Genomic DNA, 19,745 nt, shown 5'->3' on the forward strand with positions numbered 1-19,745 from the left:
GCATGTGGTTACCTGCAGAACTAGGTCTATTTGAGGACTAAGGAAAATAATAGTGTTTTAGAACTGTATCTGACAGTATAGAATACAATCATTTGAAAAATGGGAGAACAGGAAGAGCAACTTTTAATGTTTTTAGTAATCATGTTGTGGCAGAACTAGCATAGTTATTCTAGACTGTTGTATGTGTACTATGGGATAAAATAGATGAATAATTATGAGATATTGTAGTATCTTCCCTGTCCTTAAGAACCAAGATTCTTGGAATGGAAGACAAGAGCAATAGAGAAGAGGCTGTCATCTTGAATTTACCCTGGAAGTATTAATTGTCAAGAACTGCAAACGGTCTGAGATTTTGCCCTACTTGCAAGCTAACAAGTTAGCACGCCACAGTTTTGTGGGTCAGAGACAGAGGACAGGTTATTGCTCGCAATAGCAGTAAGCAGAATATCACCATTTTTGTTTTGGTTCAGTGAGCCACAGGTCCTATAAGGCAACTCAAAGCCAGATAACTGCCTATGCAGTAGGTTTCATTATATGAGAGGAACTCTGAGCTTAGAGATCTCAAAATTTTTAAGTAAGCATGCTTGCCCATTGCTCTAACAAGGAGACTCTACCTTTACCTTCCAAGGCCATAAGCAAACTTGTCCTTTGCTCTGGAGGGAGATGCACCTCCAAAGCTGTTTCCTATGCAAACACTCTTAAAAATATTTTCTGGAACGAGAGGACAGGCAGTGCCTTATTTGCAAGATGTGCAGAAATGCAAGAAACCGATACAGAGTTGTCTCCCAACATCGGTATGAACTCGACGTATTTCCTGTCTCTGTCTACACAAAGACCTGGAATCAATGACCGACCCAGTAATAGTGAACATTCCTATTGCCCAAATATTAAAAATATTGAAGTATTATTTCTCTCTGAAAGGAATGAAGGCTTCTTGGAGAGATCACTGATTCCAGGTTTTGGGGGGGGAAAAGTTCAGGATAATCCTGGGAAATTTTGTTATACCATAGTAAGAACTCTGTTATGCTCTACAAGAACTCAGAAATTACCTTGAAAAAGCACCTGCTGGACAAAGATGGACAAGTTGAGCTTCATTGATAATAGTTGCAATTGATTTAAACATGATAGATATACTCAAATCCTGGATTTATAGTGGTATTTTAAAAATAGTATCTTCATATGATTAAAATGACCCTAGTTCATTATAGTGTCAGAGTGTAGCCTGATGCAGGGCTCAAACCGAAAACTGTGAGACCATGACCTGACCCAAAACCAAGAGTCAGATGCTTAACCAACTGAGCCACTCAAGTACCCCATGTCTGTATTATTTTATAATAAAAATATAAAAAAAATATGTCCAATAAGAAAAGGCTAACCTAGGCATGAAGATTTTTTTGTATTTATCTTCATGTTCCACAGATAAATAAGCAAGAGCTAAATTTCAACAGATTCTTGAAAACTTGGGAGGACCTATATAGAATTATTCATCATGCAAAAATAAATAAACATTAAAAAATTATTTTTTAAATTTTTTTTTTTAACATTTATTTATTTTTGGGACAGAGAGAGACAGAGCATGAACGGGGGAGGGGCAGAGAGAGAGGGAGACACAGAATCGGAAACAGGCTCCAGGCTCTGAGCCATCAGCCCAGAGCCCGACGCGGGGCTCGAACTCACGGATCGCGAGATCGTGACCTGGCTGAAGTCGGACGCTTAACCGACTGCGCCACCCAGGCGCCCCTAAAAAATTATTTTTTAAATGAGCACCTGAGGGGCACCTGGGTGGCTCAGACAGTTAAGCAGTTAAGCGTCTGACTTCGGCTCAGGTCATGATCTCACGGCTCGTGAGTTTGAGCCCCCCATCAGACCCTGTGCTGACTGCTCAGAGCTTGGAGCCTGCTTCAGATTCTGTGTCTCCCTCTCTCTGTGCCCCTCCCCTGCTCACACTCTGTCTCTCAAAAATAAATAAATGCTAAAAAAAATTTTTTTTTAATAAAAAAATAAAGGTGTACCTGGATGGCTCAGTCGGTTAAGCATCCGACTTCAGCTTAGGTCATGATCTCACTGTTGGTGAGTTCAAGCCCCACGTCAGGCTCTGTGCTGATGGCTCAGAGCCTGGAGCCTGCTTCAGATTCTGTGTCTCCCTCTCTCTCTGCCCCTCCCCTGCTTCAGATTCTGTGTCTCCTTCTCTCTCTGCCCCTCCCCTGCTCATGTTCTGTCTCTCTCTCTGTCTCTCAAAAATAAACAGTAAATAAATTAAAATAAATACATAAATTCTTATGTTAGTGAGCCTTCTTTTATATAGGCACCACACTGGCCTACACTTGCATAGGGTAGTTCACTGAAGAAAATGTCCCAGTATTTTTTTTCTAGAAAAAATTTTAGAGAAGTAAATTTTGTTCATTACAGAATGTTTAGAAACAAAAGTATAAAAAGTAGAATAAAAAAATATATTGTTCTTCTGTTCCCCAGAGATAAGCATGAATAATATTTTGGTATATTTCCTTTTATATATTAATAAATTGACCTTGGGAAGATACAGATTTGTACCTAGTTTATGTTCTCATCTTTGGCTCTGTACTTGGATTCAGGCCTGGGGGTAAGGGCATTTAAGATCCAAATCCCTTTCAAAGTAGAACTAATTAATATTTTTGGATTTTATGTTCCTAGGTGGGCTACATCATGCAGCTGCCCGAATTTCTGGTGACAGTGTATATAAGCATTTGAAGTATGAAGGTGGGATTCACCGAGTTCAACGAATCCCCGAGGTGGGCCTGTCATCAAGAATGCAGCGTATTCACACAGGAACCATGTCAGTCATTGTCCTCCCTCAACCAGATGAGGTAACCTTACCAGGAGGCATTGACAACTTCAGCTTAACAGGTGTTTTGCTGACAAGCCTTAGCTTCTAGGAAACTGATTTTTTTTTTTAATGTATGAAATTTATTGTCAAATTGGTTTCCATACAACACCCAGTGCTCATCCCAAAAGATGCCCTCTTCAATGCCCATCACCTACCCTTCCCTCCCTCCCACCCACCCCCCCCCCCCCCCATCAACCCTCAGTTTGTTCTCAGTTTTTAAGAGTCTCATGCTTTGGCTCTCTCCCACTCTAACCTCATTTTTTTTTCCTTCCCCTCCCCCATGGGTTTCTGTTAAGTTTCTCAGGATCCACATAAGAGTGAAACCATATGGTATCTGTCTTTCTCTGTATGGCTTATTTCACTTAGCATCACGCTCTCCAGTTCCATCCACGTTGCTACAAAGGGCCGTATTTCGTTCTTTCTCATTGCCACGTAGTACTCCATTGTGTATATAAACCACAATTTCTTTATCCATTCATCAGTTGATGGACATTTAGGCTTTTTCCACAATTTGGCTATTGTTGAGAGTGCTGCTATAAACATTGGGGTACAAGTGCCCCTATGCATCAGTACTCCTGTATCCCTTGGGTAAATTCCTAGCAGTGCTACTGCTGGGTCATAGGATAGGTCTATTTTTAATTTTTTGAGGAACCTCCACACGGTTTTCCAGAGTGGCTGCACCAGTTTGCATTCCCACTAACAGTGCAAGAGGGTTCCCATTTCTCCACATCCTCTCCAGCACTAGGAAACTGATTTTTGATGATACACATTGAACTTTCTAGTCTATATTGGGAAATCTTAACTCTTCCCAAGGTAAAGTTGCCCTTCTTATGCCTCACCAGGGTGTTTTCTTTTGCTTTTTAAATAGAAGCCAATTCTCTTCATAAAACAGAATTCACAACGTTTTTATAATGTTGCTTAAGTTTTATCTGTGGAAATGAATTCCACAGATAATATGTTGAGGGCAGTGACATAATATCTATATGGGGTCTATTATCTTATTAGTTGAATACAGCCATATTGCCTATTTTTTTTTTCCTTTTTAAAATTTTATTTTAAATATACAGAAAATTGAAAGACTGCCACTAAAAACTTACATAACCTTCACCTGTAGTCAATACCCATTTACATTTTGCCATATTTGCGGGATTCCTATGTGTGTACGTGTACACATTTTTTTAAATAACTATAAAAAGTATAGCAGACACTATGAGGCTTTATCCTCCAAATCTTCAACTTAACATCTTTTAAGATTAGGACATTTTCCTACTCAAACAATACCATTATCTGTGAAAATCAGCCATAATTCTGTAATATTATCTTCTAGGAAAAACTCCTGCACGTTCTGTTTACTCACAGAATACTTCTCCACTTGAAGTGTGTCGAGCTTTTTTTTCCGCGAGCAAGCAATTCCTCAATAATCTGTGGACACCAAGTGACTGTCCTACAAGTCAACTCAATTCTGACATGACCTACCAGGAAATAGCATCAGACCCCACAGGCTAGGGGCTCATTCCCACCAGTCTCCCTTCCCTCCCACTTCAGAGGTCAGTCACCAGTCCAGGGTGTCACCTGTGCTTCTGACCAAGTGGCTATGAATTGAGAGGTTTCCACAACCCCATCCTTGGGCTCGATAATTTACTGAAGTAGCTCACAGAACTCAGTTACTATGAAAAGTTGTTTATTACAAAAGATACAATTCAGGAACAGCCATATGGGAGAGATGTATGGGGCAAAGTACGTGGGAAGACGTGCAGAGCTCCCCTACCCTGTCTAGGTTCACTACCCTCCTTGCGCCTCCACGTGTTCACCAGCCTGAAAGTTCTTTGAACCCTGTGTCTTGAGGATTTTCATGGAAACTTCTATACATAGCCATGATTGATTAAACCATTGGGCACTAGTGATTAATTTGACCTCCAGCTCCTTTCCTTTCACTGAAAGTTGGGGTGGGGGCGGAAGAGCTGAAAATTCCAGTCCTCCAATCACATGATTAGTCCCCCTGGCAGTCAGCCCCCATCGTGTGGTTATCTAAGGGCTTTAGAAATCACCTCTTATTAACATACACTTAAAAAGGGGCTTGTTGTGTACAACAAAATACCTGCATCAGTCTTTATTTTTTAATAATTTGTTTTTAATTTACATCCAACTTAGTTAGCATATAGTGTAATAATGATTTCAAGAATAGAATCCAATGGTTCATCCCCTACATATAACACCCAGCACTCATCCCAACAAGTGTCTTCCTTAATGCCCCTTGCCCATTTAGCCCATCCCCCTACCCACCACCCCTCCAGTAACCCTCTGTTTGTTCTCCATATTTAAGAGTCTCTTGGGGCGCCTGGGTGGCGCAGTCGGTTAAGCGTCCGACTTCAGCCAGGTCACGATCTCGCGGTCTGTGAGTTCGAGCCCCGCGTCAGGCTCTGGGCTGATGGCTCAGAGCCTGGAGCCTGTTTCCGATTCTGTGTCTCCTTCTCTCTCTGCCCCTCCCCCGTTCATGCTCTGTCTCTCTCTGTCCCAAAAATAAATAAACGTTAAAAAAAAAAAATTTTTTAAAAAAAAAAAAGTCTCTTATGTTTTGTCCCCCTGTTTTTATGTGATTTTTGCTCCCCTTCCCTTATGTTCATCTGTTTTGTATCTTAAATTCCACGTATCAGTGAAATCATACGATATTTGTCTTTCTCTAATTTCGCTTAGCATAATTTTGCTGAGTAATATTCCCACTGTGTATATATGCCATATCTTCTTTATCCATTCATCTGTCAATGGACATTTGGGCTCTTTCCATGCTTTGGCTGTTGGTGATAGTTCTGCTATAAACATTGGGGTGCATGTGCCCCTTCAAATCAGCATTTTTGTATCCGTTGGATAAATTCCTAGTAGTACAATTGCTGGGTTGTAGGGTAGTTCTATTTTTAATTTTTTGAGGAACCTCCATACTGTTTTCCAGAGTGGCTGCACCAGTTTGCATTCCCACCAGTAGTGTGAAACGGTCCCTTTTTCTTTGCATCCTCACCAACATCTGTCATTGCCTGAGCTGTTAATTTTACCCATTCTGACTGGTGTGAGGTAGTATCTCATTGTGGTTTGGATTTATATTTCCCTGATGATGAGTGATGTTGAGCATTTTTTCATGTGTCTGTTAACCATCTGGATGTCTTCTTTGGAAAAGTGTCTAGTCATGTCTTTTGCTCATTTCTTCACTGGATTACTTGTTTTTTGGGTGTTGAGTTTGATAAGTTCTCTATAGATTTTGGATACTAACCCTTTATCTGATATGTCATTTGCACATATCTTCTCGCATCCTGTCAGTTGCCTTTTAGTTTTGCTGATTGTTTCCTTCACCATGCAGAAGCTTTTTATCTTGATGAGGTCCCAAGAGTTCATTTTTGCTATTGTTTCCATTGTCTCCAGAGACATGTTGAGTAAGAAGTTGCTGTGGCCAAGGTCAAAGAGGTTTTTTCCTGCTTTCTCCTCTAGGATTTTGATGGCTTCCTGTCTTACGTTTAGGTTTTTCATTCATTTTGAGTTTATTTTTGTGTATGGTGTAAGAAAGTGGTCTAGGTTCATTCTTCTGCATGTTGCTGTCCAGTTTTCCCAGCACCATTTGCTGAAGAGACTGTCTTTATCCCATTGGATATTCTTTCCTGCTTTGTCAAAGATTAGTTGGCCATATGTTTGTGGGTCCATTTCTGGGTTCTCTATTCTGTTCCACTGATCTAAGTGTCTGTTTTTGTGTCAGTACCATACCGTCTTGATGATTATAGCTTTGTAATACAGCTTGAAGTCCAACATTGTGATGCCTTCAGCTTTAGTTTTCTTTTTCAGAATTGCTTTGGCTATTTGGGGTCTCTTCTGGTTCCATACAAATTTTAAGATTGTTTGTTCTAGCTCTGTGAAGAATGCTGGTGTTACTTTGTTAGGGATTGCATTGAATATGTAGATTGTTTTGGGTAGTATTGACATTTTAACGATAGTTGTTATTCCTATCCGTGTGCATGGAATCTTTTTCCATTTTTTTGTGTCTTCTTCAATTTCTTCTGTAAGCTTTCTATAGTTTTCAGTGTATAGACTTTTCACCTCTTTGGTTAGGTTTATTCCTGGTATTTTATGGGTTTTGGTGCAATTCATCAGTCTTATCATAGGAAATTCAGAGGGTTTTAGGAGTTCTGTGGAGTTATTTCTAGGTTTTGTTTTTTTTTTTAAATCAGGATTCCATCAAGTTTCATACCTTGTCATTAAGTCATATATATCTTTAAGGTTGGAACAGTCTCCCAACCCTTTTTTTTTTAATGACATTAATTTTCTGAAGAGTCTAGACCATTTGTCTTATAGAATTTGTTTCCTCATGGTACTCTTTAACTCATTCCTTTATCCTATTGCATTCAGGTTATATGTTTTGTGTGTTTTTTTTTTTAATGTTTATTTATTTTTGAGAGAGACAGAGCGTGAGCAGGGGAGGGGCAGAGAGAAGGAGACAGAAGATCAGAAGTAGGCTCCATGCTATGAGCATAGAGCCCGATGTGGGGCTCAAACTCATGACCATGAGATCATGACCTGAGCTGAAATCAAAAGTTGGGCATTTAACCAACTAAGCCACCCAGGGCGCCTCAGATTACTCATTTTGATCAAGAATACTTTACAGGCACTTATATTCGTGTTGCATTTTATCAGAAGACACATGATATCAGATTGTCTGACTTTAGTGAGGATTAGTTTAAACATCGTGACCATAAAACTATCACCGTTTTAAAATTATATTTTTCTCTTTGCAGTTCCTGAGGAATCTCTAGGGTACATATATCCTATATCCAACAACTTTTCAATGATCTTAACATCCATTAGTGATCTTTTTGCCTGAATCAGTTATTTTCTTTGGGGTTGCAAGATGGTAATATTCTAACTGTCTTTTCTTCTGCATTTATTAACTGGCATTCTTTTCTGTAAAGAACTTTCCTCACTAATATATCCTCTCTCCTCCTTCCTTCTTTCTTTGTCTTTTATTTTACCTCATTATAAACTCAATATTGTTTCATTATTGATCTCATTATAGACTTACAGTTTGTGAGTTCTAATCACTGTTGTGTTTAATGTTTAATTTGTCCCTGATTTGGTCAGTGGTAGCCTTTTTAGGGCAGTTCTTTTTGAAATGACCCCATTAGTTTTTGAGCATACCCTTGCTTTCTGGTATAATTAGATATCCTAAGCCCAACTTCTATCTGTCTGTCTCAGACTTGGCGTCAGATCTCATTTCTTTTGGTGAGAAATATACCCAGAAATTAAGAGCTGGGTACTATGTATGCTCATTATTATTAATGTGTGCTTAAATTTAGATTCTTTAATGTACAGAGCTAGGATATACATATGATTTTAAATAACTGGTACCAATTACTAGTATTACCAACTCAAATTTAACATTAAGGGAGTATTTCCTCCTCACCATCTTGCATTTTGTATTTATATCTCTTTACACTTGAGTAAAAATTTTATTTCTTAATCACATTAATTATTTATGTTTTTCTTTATTATGTAGCATATATAAAATGTTTTTAAAATTAGCAAACTACTGAGTACTGTTTAAGAATTGTGTCCTTAGGATATTGCCTACCAGGAAAGCATAGTCAGAGCACTATGTTCAAAGACCATCTGAAATAATGTTTTTCTATGTGCTTATGATATCATTATGGTAAATATTTTGATTCATTTGTTTCTGTTCCTATTAAGTATTAGCATTTGAGTTTTCTTTCGTCTTTTATATAATTTCACTCTTGGTGTATGCAAACATTTATGTAGTTCAGAAATCAAAACCATAGAGTTTTCTTGCTTCCCTCCTTATTCCTTCCACCCCATTTTCACCTATCCTCTTATTCTCTTCATATTCTTGAAAATTAAACTCATGTAGTGGAGTTTCATTTTCATAAAAGAGCAAAGTCTATTCTCTTAATTGACATTTAAAATTCTTTGTATTTCATTAAGTCGCTGTTTCTTTGTTCAGCATTTTCCAACAGTCATTAGGTAGTTATAACATTTAAGAGAATAGGACATATAATATACATATATTTACTACATGACTATTTAATATACTGTAACCACAAAAAATGGGAAATTACTCTTCTCTTTAGTGTTTGTTTTTAAAAAAGTATTTATTTTTTGGGACCGTGCAAGTGGGGGAGGGGCAGAGTGAGGGGGACAGAGGATCTGAAGCAGGCTCTGCGCTGACACTCTGAGAGCAGTGAGCCCAGTATGGGGCTTGAACTCACAAACCACAAGATCATGACCTGAGCCGAAGTCGAATGCTCAACCGACTGAGCCACCCAGGTGCCCCACTTCTCTTTAGCATTTATTGAAATTTTAAGGTAGCCAACACTGGCATATTTTAACAAAAGCTGTATAATCTTTTCTTCACAGTATAGTATTCATTTTAGAGGAAACAAAAGAATAACCAAATTGTATATTAGAGTCTAAAACTGACCCTGTTATTACTCTACAAAGAGAAAAATCATACTCGCTGCCATTCATACAAATAAATGGTAAATGTGGAACAAGATGTTAGTTCTCCCCTGAAAAACATCGTATTTTGTAATGTGTGTGTGTGTGTGTGTGTGTGTGTGTGTGTGTGTGTGTGTGTATGTGTGTGTGTAACAAATTACCACAAATTTAGGGGCTGGAAACAGAAAAAAAAAATTATTTTCTCACAGTTCTAGAAGCCAGGAGTCTAAAATCAAGGTATTGGCAGGACCATACTCCTTCCAGAGCTTCTAAGGGTGAAGGCTGCCTTGCTACTTCCAGTTTCTAGTGTCTCTAGGTGTTCCTTGGATTCAAGCTAGATAGCTCTGAATGCACACGTTCCTCTCCTCTACTTTCTCCTCTAAGGACATTTAGGGCCTATTTGAATAATCCAGGATGATCTCATCTTAAATCAATTACAGCTGCAAAATCTCTTTTTCCAAATAAGGTTCTAGTGGTGAGAACATGAACATATCTTTTTGGATGCTACCATTTAGTCCACTAATAAGTACACATAGTCGATTCTCAGTATTCACAGTAGTTATGTTTTGTGAAGTCTCAGCAAACACTGATTTAGCAAATATTGAACCATCATTTCCCCTAGGGGAAATATGTATGTGTGTGTATACATATATTTATATACCTATATATTTCTGTATCTATTTATCTTACATGGATTATAATCTTAAAAGTAACCTGTCATGGTAGAGTCTATTTTCTTTATTTTACAAAGAGAAAATGAGGTTCACAAGTATCAGGTGACTTGCCTGAGGCTACTTCATTAACAGATGCCTGAGTTGGGGTTCAAACCCCATCCAACTGACCCAAGAGCCAAAGCTTCTTGCACTACGCTGCTCTGCCCCCTCCTGTCTTCATTCTCTGGCCATAGTGAAAAAAGAAAGCCAAGTGTCACCTTGTTCGACCTCAGCTGGGAATGTGCACATATAGAGCAGCTTGGAGTTTGTACAGTTCTGCGCATGTCACCTCGTGACTGTGAAAGTGCAGCAATAATTAATATGGGGAACAAATAAAGTAGGTGAATTTGCATATAGTCAGGGAATAATGAGGATCAACTTTATGCGTACACGCATACGTATATATGTATATTTTCTATCAAATGTGGCTTTGTGGCATGGTGTGTGAGGAAACTTGAGAGATTGCCTAACCCCATGATCTCATAGCAACATAATCAGTGTCAAAAAATAGCATCAGTTGATATAGGGAGTTTACAGTTCTTTCTTGGGTATAAGCTCTTTCTTAGTTTAAGTATTAAAACATTTGTTGGACGTAGAATTTACTTACGTTGTACTTTTGGTTCTAGGTAGATGTGAAAATAGACCCCAAGGATTTGCGAATAGATACATTTCGAGCCAAAGGAGCAGGAGGTCAGCATGTTAATACAACTGATAGTGCTGTCAGACTCGTCCATGTCCCCACAGGTAATCAAGTCCCTTTGCTTTTGTACTTTTAACCTGTGTTTACATCTTACAAAACTATTCAACATTGAGAAGAAAATAGTTTTGTGTTAGTGTCTTGTTTCTTGCACCAACTCTTTAAGTTGACATTGGGATCATGGGTCTGAGGTCCCCAGTGTGTTCATATTCCGCTTTTTTTCTCCATTTCAAATTTTTATTTAAATTCTAATTAGTTAACATATAGTGTCATAGTTGGTTTCAGGAGGAGAATTTAGTGATTCATCACTTACATATAACACCCAGTGCTCATCCCAACAAGTACCTTCTTAATACCCATCACCCATTTAGCCCATCCCCCCCGCCTCCATTCCAGCAACCCTCAGTTTCTTCTTTGTTTTGAATAGTCTCTATCGTTTGCCTTCCTCTCTATTTTTATCTTATTTTTCCTTCCCTTACCCTGTGTTCATCTGTTGTGTTTCTTAAATTCTACATATGAATGAAATCATATGGTATTTGTTGTTCTCTTATGGACTTACTTCACCTAGCATAATATACTCTAGTTCCATTCGTATCATTGTAAATGGCAAGATTGCATTCTTTTTGATGGCTGAGTAATATTCCATTGCGTATATAAACACACCACACCTTCTTTTTTTTTTAATTTTTTTTTACATTTATTTATTTTTGGGAGAGAGAGAGAGAGAACAAGTGGAGGAGGGGCACAGAGAGAAGGAGACACAGAATCTGAAGTAGACTCCAGGCTCTGAGCTGTCAGCACAGAGCCCGATGCGGGCCTCAAACCCACAAACCGTAAGATCATGACCTGAGCTGAAGTTGGATGCTTAACCAACTGAGCCACCCAGGAACCCTGATATACCACAGCTTCTTTATCCACTCATTAGTCAATGGAAATTTGGGCTTTTTCCATAGTTTGGCTATTGTTGATAATCCTGTAATAAACATCAGGGTGCATGTGCCCCTTCAAATCAGTATTTTTCTATCATTTGGGTAAACACCTGGTAGTGTAATTGTTAGGTCGTAGGATAGTTCTGTTTTTAATTTTTTGAGGAACCTCCATGCTGTTCTCCAGAGTACCAGTTTGCATTCCCACCAACACTTTAAGAGGGTTCCCCCTTCTCCACATCCTCGCCAACATCTTTTGTTTCCTATGTTGTTAATTCTGACAGGTGTAAAGTGATACTTCGTTGTGGTTTTGATTTGTATTTCCCTGATGATGAGCAATGGTGGGCATCTTTTCATGTCTGGACGAAAGCCATCTGGATGTCTTCTTTAGAAAATACATCTATTCATATATTCTCTATCCCTTTCTTAACTGGATTATTTGTTTTGGGGGTGTTGAGTTTGTTGAGTTCTTTACAGATTTTGGATACTAACCCTTTATCTGATATGTCATTTACAAATATCTTCTCCCATTCTGTCAGTCACCTTTTAGTTTTGCTGATTGTTTCCTTCACTGTGCAGAAGCTTTTTATGTTGATGAAGTCCCAATAGTTCATTTTTGCTTTTGTTTCCCTTGCCTCCAGTGACGTGTTTAGTAAGAACTTGCTACGGCCTGGGTGAAAGAGGTTGCTGCCTGTGTTATTCTCTAGAATTTTTATTGTTTCCTGTTTCACATTTGGATCTTGCATCCATTTTGAATTTATTTCTGTGTAGGGTGTCAGAAACTATATTTTTTCCATTGGATATTCTTTCCTGCTTTGTTGAAGATTAGTTGACCATATGGTTGTGGGTCATTTTTTCTGGGTTTTCTGTTAAGTATTCCATTGATCCAGTGTATGTTTTTGTGTCGGTACCATGTTGTCTTGATGACCACAGCTTTGTAATACAGCTTGAAGTCCATAATTGTGGTGCCTTCACATTTGTTTTCTTTTTCAGGATTGCTGTGGCCATTCAGGGTCTTTTGTGGTTCTATACAATCTTGTTTGTTCTACCTCTGTGAAAAATGCTGCTGGAATTTTGATAGGGATTGCATTAAATATGTAGATTATTTTGAGTCGAATAGACGTTTTAACAATGTTTGCTCTTCTAATCCATGAGCATGGAATGTCTTTCCATTTCTTTGTATCATCTTCAATTTCTTTCAGAAGTGTTCTTTCTTTTTTTTTTATTTTTTTTTTTATTAACGTTTATTTATTTTTGAGACAGAGAGAGACAGAGCATGAACGGGGGAGGGTCAGAGAGAGGGAGACACAGAATCGGAAGCAGGCTCCAGGCTCCGAGCTGTCAGCACAGAGCCCGACGCGGGGCTCGAACTCACGGACCACGAGATCATGACCTGAGCCGAAGTTGGCCGCTTAACCGACTGAGCCACCCAGGCGCCCCTCTTTCAGAAGTGTTCTATAGCTTTCAGAGTACAGATCTTTTATCTCCTTAGTTAGGTTTATTCCTAGTTATCTTATTATTTTTGGTGCAATTGTAAATGGCATCAATTCCTTGATTTCTTTTTCTGCTGCTTCACTATTGGTGTATAGAAATGCAACAGATTTCTGTACATTGATTTTGTATCCTGTGACTTTGCTGAATTCATGTATTAGTTCTGGCAATTTTGTGGTGGAGTCTTTCATGTTTCCTACATAAATGACATCATGTCATCTGCAAATAGTGAAAGAGTGACTTCTTTCTTGCTGATTTGGATGCCTTTTATTTCTTTTTGTTGTCTGATTGCTGAGGCTAAAACTTCCAAAACTATTAAACAACCATGATGAGAATGGACATTCCTGTCTTGTTCCTGATCTTAGAGGAAAAGCTTTCAGTTTTTCCCCGTTGAGGATGATATTAGCTGTGGGTCTTTCATATATGGCCTTTATGATGTTGAGGTATGTTCTATCTATCCCTACTTTGTTAGGAGTTTTTGTCAAGAATGGATGCTTTATGGGGCGCCTGGGTGTCAGTCAGTTAAGTATCCAGCTCTTGATTTCAGCTCAGGTTGTGATTTCATGGTCATGGGATCAAGCCCCATGTCAGACTCTGGACCATGGAGCCTGCTTGAGATTCTCCCTCTCCTTCTCCCTCTGCCCCTCCCCACTTTCATGCTTGCTGTCTCAAAAAAAAAAAAAAAAAAGAATGGCTTCTGTACTTTGTCAAATGCTTTTTCTGCATCTATTGAGTGGATCATATGGTTCTTATCGTTTCTTTTATTAATGTAGTGTATCATGTTGATTGAATTGCAAATTATGACTCACCCCTGTAGTCCAGGAATAAATCCCATATGATCATGGTTAATAATTCTTTTAATGTACTGTTGGATTCAATTTGCTAGTTTCTTGAGAATTTTTGCATCCATGTTCATCAGGGATATCGGCCTATAATTCTCCTTTTTAGTGGGGTCTTTGTCCGGTTTTGGAATCAAGGTTATGCTGGCCTCATAGAATGAGTTTGTAAGTTTTCCTTACATTTCTATTTTTTGGAACAGTCGAGAAGAATAGGCATTAACTTTTTTTACATGTCTGATAGAATTCCCCTGGGAAGCCATCTAACCCTAGACTTCTGTTTGTTGAGAGATTTTTGATTGCTGATTCGATTTCTTTGCTGGTTATGGGTCTGTTCAAATTTTCTATTTCTTTCTGTTTCAATTTTGATACTTTGTATGTTTCTAGGAATTTATCCATTTCTTCTAGATTGCTCAATTTGTTGGCATATAATTTTTCATAATATTCTTTTACAATTGTTTGTATTTCTGTGGTGCTGGTTGTGATCACTCCTCTTTCATTCATGATTTTATTTATTTTGGTCCTTTCTCTTTTCTTTTTTGATAAGTCTGGCTAGGGCTTATCAATTTTTTTTTTTAATTTTTTTTTTTTTTCAACGTTTATTTATTTTTGGGACAGAGAGAGACAGAGCATGAATGGGGGAGGGGCAGAGAGAGAGGGAGACACAGAACCGGAAACAGGCTCCAGGCTCTGAGCCATCAGCCCAGAGCCCGACGTGGGGCTCGAACTCACAGACCGCGAGATCGTGACCTGGCTGAAGTCGGACGCTTAACCGACTGCGCCACCCAGGCGCCCCTAGGGCTTATCAATTTTATTCATTCTTTCAAAGAACCAGCTCTTAGTTTTGTTGATCTGTTCTACTTTTTTTGTGTGTGTCCATATTGTTTTTTTCTCCTCTACACTTTATTATTTCCCTTCTTCTGCTGGCTTTAGGCTTCATTTGCTGTTCCTTTTCTAGCTCCTTTAGGTGTGAGGTTAGGTTGGGTCTTTGAGATTTTTCTTGCTTCTTGACATAGGCCTTTATTGCAGTATACTTCCAGCTTAGGACCGCCTTTGCTGCATCCCAAAGGTTTCGGACTGTCGTGTTTTCATTTTCATTTGCTTCCGTGTATTTTTTTTTACTTCTTCTTTAATCTCCTGGTTAACCCATTTATGCTTTAGTAGGATGTTCTTTAACCTCCATGTTTTTATGATCTCTCCAAATTTTTCTTGTGGTTGACTTCAAGTTTCATAGTGTTGTGATCGGAAAATATGCATGGAATGATCTCAGTCTTTTTGTACCTGAGGGCTGATTTGTGACCCAGTATGTGATCTATTCTGGAGAATGTTTCATGTGCACTCGAAAAGAATGTGTATTCTGCTGCCTTAGGATAAAATGTTCTGAATATATCTGTTAGGTCCATCTGCTCCAGTGTGTCACTCAAACCTATTGTTTCCTTGTTGATTTTCTGCTTAGATGATCTGTTCATTGCTATAGGTGGGGTGTTAAAGTTCCCTACTATTAATTGTATTATTATCAATGAGTTTCTTTATGTTTTTTTATTAATTGACTTATATATTTGGGTGCTTCCAAGTTGGGGCATAAATATTTATAATTGTTAGATCTTCTTGATGGGTAGACCCCTTAATTATGATATAGTATCCTTCTTCATCTCTTGTCATGGTCTTTGGTTTAAAATTTAGTTTGTCTGATATAAGTATGGCTACTCTGGCTTTCTTTTGATGTTCGTTAGCATGATAGATGGTTCTCCATCCCCTCGCTTCCAATCTGCAGTTGCCTTTAAGTGTAAAATGAGTCTCTTAAAGGCAGCCTATAGATGAGTCTTGGTTTTTTTGTTTTGTTTCGTTTTGTTTTTATCCATTCTGATACTCTATATCTTTTAATTGGAGCATTTAGTCTTTTTACATTCAGAGTGATTATTGGTAGATATGAATTTAGTACCATTGTATTACCTGTAAAGTCATTGTTTCTGGAGATTTTCTCCATTCCTTTCTAGTCTCTGTAGCTGTTGTTCTTTCCTTCCCACTCAGAGTCCTCTTTAATATTTCTTGCAGGGCTGGTTTAGTGATCACAAACTCCTTTAGTTTTTGCTTGTCTAGGAAACTCCTTATCTCTCCTATTCTGAATGACAGACTTGCTGGATAAAGTATTCTTGGCTTCATATTTTTTCTGTTCAGCCCATTGAATATATCATGCCACTCCCTTATGGCCTGCCAAGTTTCTGTGGACAGATCTGCTGCAAACCTGATTTGTCTTCACTTGTAGGTTAAGGACTTTTTTTCCCCTTGCTGCTTTTTGGATCTTTCCCCTATCTCTCTATTTTGCAAATTTCACTAGGATATGTCTTGATGTTGACTGGCTTTTGTTGATTTTGATGGGAGTTCTATGTGCCTCTTGCATTCTGATGTCTGTTTCCTTCCTCAGATTAGGGAAGTTTTCGGCTATAATTTGTTGAAATAAACCTTCTGCACGTTTTCCCTCTCTTCTTCTGGGACTTCTATGATACTAATATTATTACACTTTGAGGAGTTGCTGAGTTCCCTAAGTCTTCATTCATGATCCAATACTTTTTCTTCTCTCCTCTTTTCAGCTTCATTATTTTCCATTATTTTATCTTCTGTATCATTGATTCATTCCTCTGCTTCATCCATCCTCAGTGTCATTGACCACTCAATTTTACATCTCCATTATAGCATTTTTTTATTTCAGCCTGACTAGTTTTTAGTTCTTTTATCTCTGCAGTAAAGGATTCTCTAACATCCTCTATGCTTTTCTTAAGCCCAGCTAGTATCATTATTATTGTTGTTTTAAATTCTGGTTCACGCATCTTACTTGTATCTGTTTTGATTAAATCCCTGGCTGAGACTTCTTCCTGTTCTTTCTGTTGGGGTGAATTCCTATGTCTTGTCATTTTGTCTTGGTCACTGTTTATGTGTGTGTATGTCAGGAAAGCCTATTATATTCCTGCTCATGAGAGTAATTGCTATATTGAGAAGAGGTCCTATACTGTCTTGGTACTGGTGCTTCAGGAAGTATTTCAGAGTATACATTCTGTTGTTGTGCTTTAGCTGCTCTTTCCCTCAGGTCAATCCTTTGCAGAGTTTCTCCTTGCCTGCATTGGGGAGTGTTTGGACACTGTCCACTGTGTGCAAGTTTTAACTAAGTATGTTTCAGTCTGCTTGTTAAAAGAGGCTAGATCCTATTTCCCCTAGAGCTGAAGCTTTGCAGCACTCTGTGATCAGTATACTTGGTGCACATGAGGGGTTTGTGGTCTTCTGAGGGAGTATCCTGCTGTACTGGTTTTCAGGAGGACTTGCCTAGGAAAGATGCACCTGCAGGGCGCAGGGGGGGAAAGAACTTGGTGTAGGCGGTTCCAGCCTTCACTGGGGGTCTTGTGTTGCTCACTGAAGTTAGTCGGTGCCGATGGGGAGGGGATAATGGCATCACCCCACTCTCTTGTCCCCAGAGCAGAGAGTTCAAGCCTGCCACTCTTCAGGAAGCTCTCACAGAAGAGTGAACAACCTCCCTTCCTGTGTCCCCAGCTTCCTTCACAGCCCTGCCTTCACCCTGTCTGTGTCCAAGCTTTCTGCCTGCCAGGAGGCACAGTACTCCTGTGTTTTATCTCAAGAATGTGGCTGGGTGTCAAAGTTTCAAATTTTAGGGACCTGGTGCAGCATGGACCCGTGCTGATCCTCTGGGGGAGGGTCTTGCTGCACTGTGACTGGTGCTAGTTTGTCCCTGAAAAGCAGTCACTCAGCCACACAGTGGTTGGGAGTTTATGGTAAAGCACATCAAAAAGCCAGCACAAACATTTGCTGCCCTCAGCAGATGTCTCTGTATCTATGCTAATGAACAGGGCAATACCTTGGCACTTTCCAGTTTTTTTGTCCCCGGAAAGTCCATGCCACCTCTCCAAAATGCACTCCAAGAAGGGAAATTGTTTCTCCCCATGAGACCAAGGGGATCCTCAGACCACGCTGTCCACTTCCAGGCTTTTTCCCTCTTTCCCCACAGGAGTAACACTAAGTCCCCCAAGCATGACCCCAGCAATGACCCAAACTTCTAAAACTTCAGACTTTGAGCTCCACTGCTTATAAACACTGGTAGGAGTCAGCCCCTCTCCTTTTCCCAGTCATTGGTTTTGGGGAAGACTTTTTCTTGTACAATTTCCTATGTGGTTTTTTTTTCTCTCTTTCTCTCTTTCTCCCTCGCTCCTGTCTCCATGATCAGGGCTCCCTCTCCTCCGTAACACCTGCAGTTTTTTTCTCCCTCAAATCAACTCTGCAGCTTCTTCCTTCCACAAGGTGGCCATTTTTCTCCCTTTAGCTGTGCAGTTTGTTCTCAGAATGATTTGATATTTATCTGGCTGTGTTGAGAGACGAGGCAACCCTAGGGTCCCCTACTACTCTGCCATTTTAACTCTCCCCTCCCTATTCCACATCTGTTTGGTAAAGGTACTTCTCTCAAAGGATGCAGATAGTGAGTGGACCTATTGAGAGAAGCCACCAGGTATTCTGGACAGCAGTGAACAACCAGAGATGTCCCAGCCTAAAAATAAACATGAAAGCAGTATTGGACATGCTACTGTAATGGATCTACAAGTCACCTTGGAGACTGAATGCTAGCTCCATTGGGCTGTGTGGCATTAATGCTGTTATTTTGAATGTTGGTAATTGTGGTATACTATGAGGTAGTTTTGCAGTCCTTGACGTGATTTCAGATATTTCTATCATTTTTCAAATTTTAAACTTACTTTAAGCTTTTAAAATTTCCTTTTTATGTTTTTATTTATTTTTTAGTTTTTAAAATGTTTATTTATTTTGAGAGAGACAAAGCACAGTGGAGGGGCAGAGAGAGAGAGAGAGAGAGAGAGGGAGAGGGAGGGGGAGAGAGAGGGAAAGAGAGAATCCCCAGTAGACTTTGCTATCAGCACAGAGCCTGACATGGGGCTCAGTCTTACCAGTCATGAGATAATGACCTGAGTTGAAATCAAGAGTCAGATGCTTAACTAACTGAGCCACCCAGGAGCCCCTAAAATTTTCCTTTTTAAAATTAATTTTTACATTGTATATTATAAGGTTTTAAAAGTCAATGGTAAAATCCTATAACAAAAAACAGCAGCTCCTTAGACCTCTTTTTCCTCTGCCTCCCTCCTTCCTTGACCCTGAAGTCCCATTACCCACAGGCAACCAATTTAAACTCTTAGCTATTTTTTCTGATAATTACCTCAGTGTTTCTAAATACTAGATTGTGCTCTTTTTTTTTTTTTTAACAGTTATTTGTTTTTGAGAGAGAGTGAGAGCACAGGGGAGAGACAGAGAGGGAGAGGATCCAAAGCAGCCTCCACACTGTCAGTGCAGAGCCCAATGTAGGGCTGGAACTCAGAAAACTGAGATCATGACCTGAGCCCAATCAGATGCTTAACTGACTGAGCCACCCAGGTACCCTAACGTATGGTGCCTCTTCTGATCAATTAGTTACAATATTACATATTGACTTCTTAATGTAGTAGGTAAAGATTGGGGCTCTTTTATTATATCCTCTTTTCTTCTACCTAATATATTTCTATTTTGGCAAAATTAACTTTCACTGCTTTCATACACAGAGTAAATCGTGTTCACTGCTGAGCCACATAGCACACAAGTATCCCCCCAGCTTTTCAAAAATTCACATTAAGCTGCTTCACTTTTATGAAAGACCTACATTATGCCTGTTTTCACCAACCAGGAGAA

At 39.1% G+C, this 19,745-nt stretch overlaps 1 protein-coding gene across 6 annotated transcripts in view; it reads left to right on the forward strand.

The window, feature by feature from the left end:
* The window catches only part of MTRF1 (mitochondrial translation release factor 1), a 51,523-nt gene that overhangs the window by 15,650 nt on the left and 16,128 nt on the right, over nt 1–19,745 (forward strand). For 5 of the 6 annotated variants that reach the window (XM_047080376.1, XM_047080381.1, XM_047080375.1 and 2 more), the window contains 2 exons: nt 2,671–2,843; nt 10,689–10,806. In XM_047080376.1, the coding sequence (XP_046936332.1) occupies nt 2,671–2,843; nt 10,689–10,806 (291 nt within the window). The remainder of the gene's footprint in view (nt 1–2,670; nt 2,844–10,688; nt 10,807–19,745) is intronic. The other variant, XM_047080377.1, reaches the window with a different exon arrangement.

Source organism: Lynx rufus, unplaced genomic scaffold (assembly GCF_022079265.1).
Source record: "Lynx rufus isolate CCGP_SWC_20201006 ecotype Redwood Valley unplaced genomic scaffold, mLynRuf1.p SCAF_1, whole genome shotgun sequence".
In the NCBI taxonomy this organism is placed as follows: Eukaryota; Metazoa; Chordata; class Mammalia; order Carnivora; family Felidae; genus Lynx; species Lynx rufus.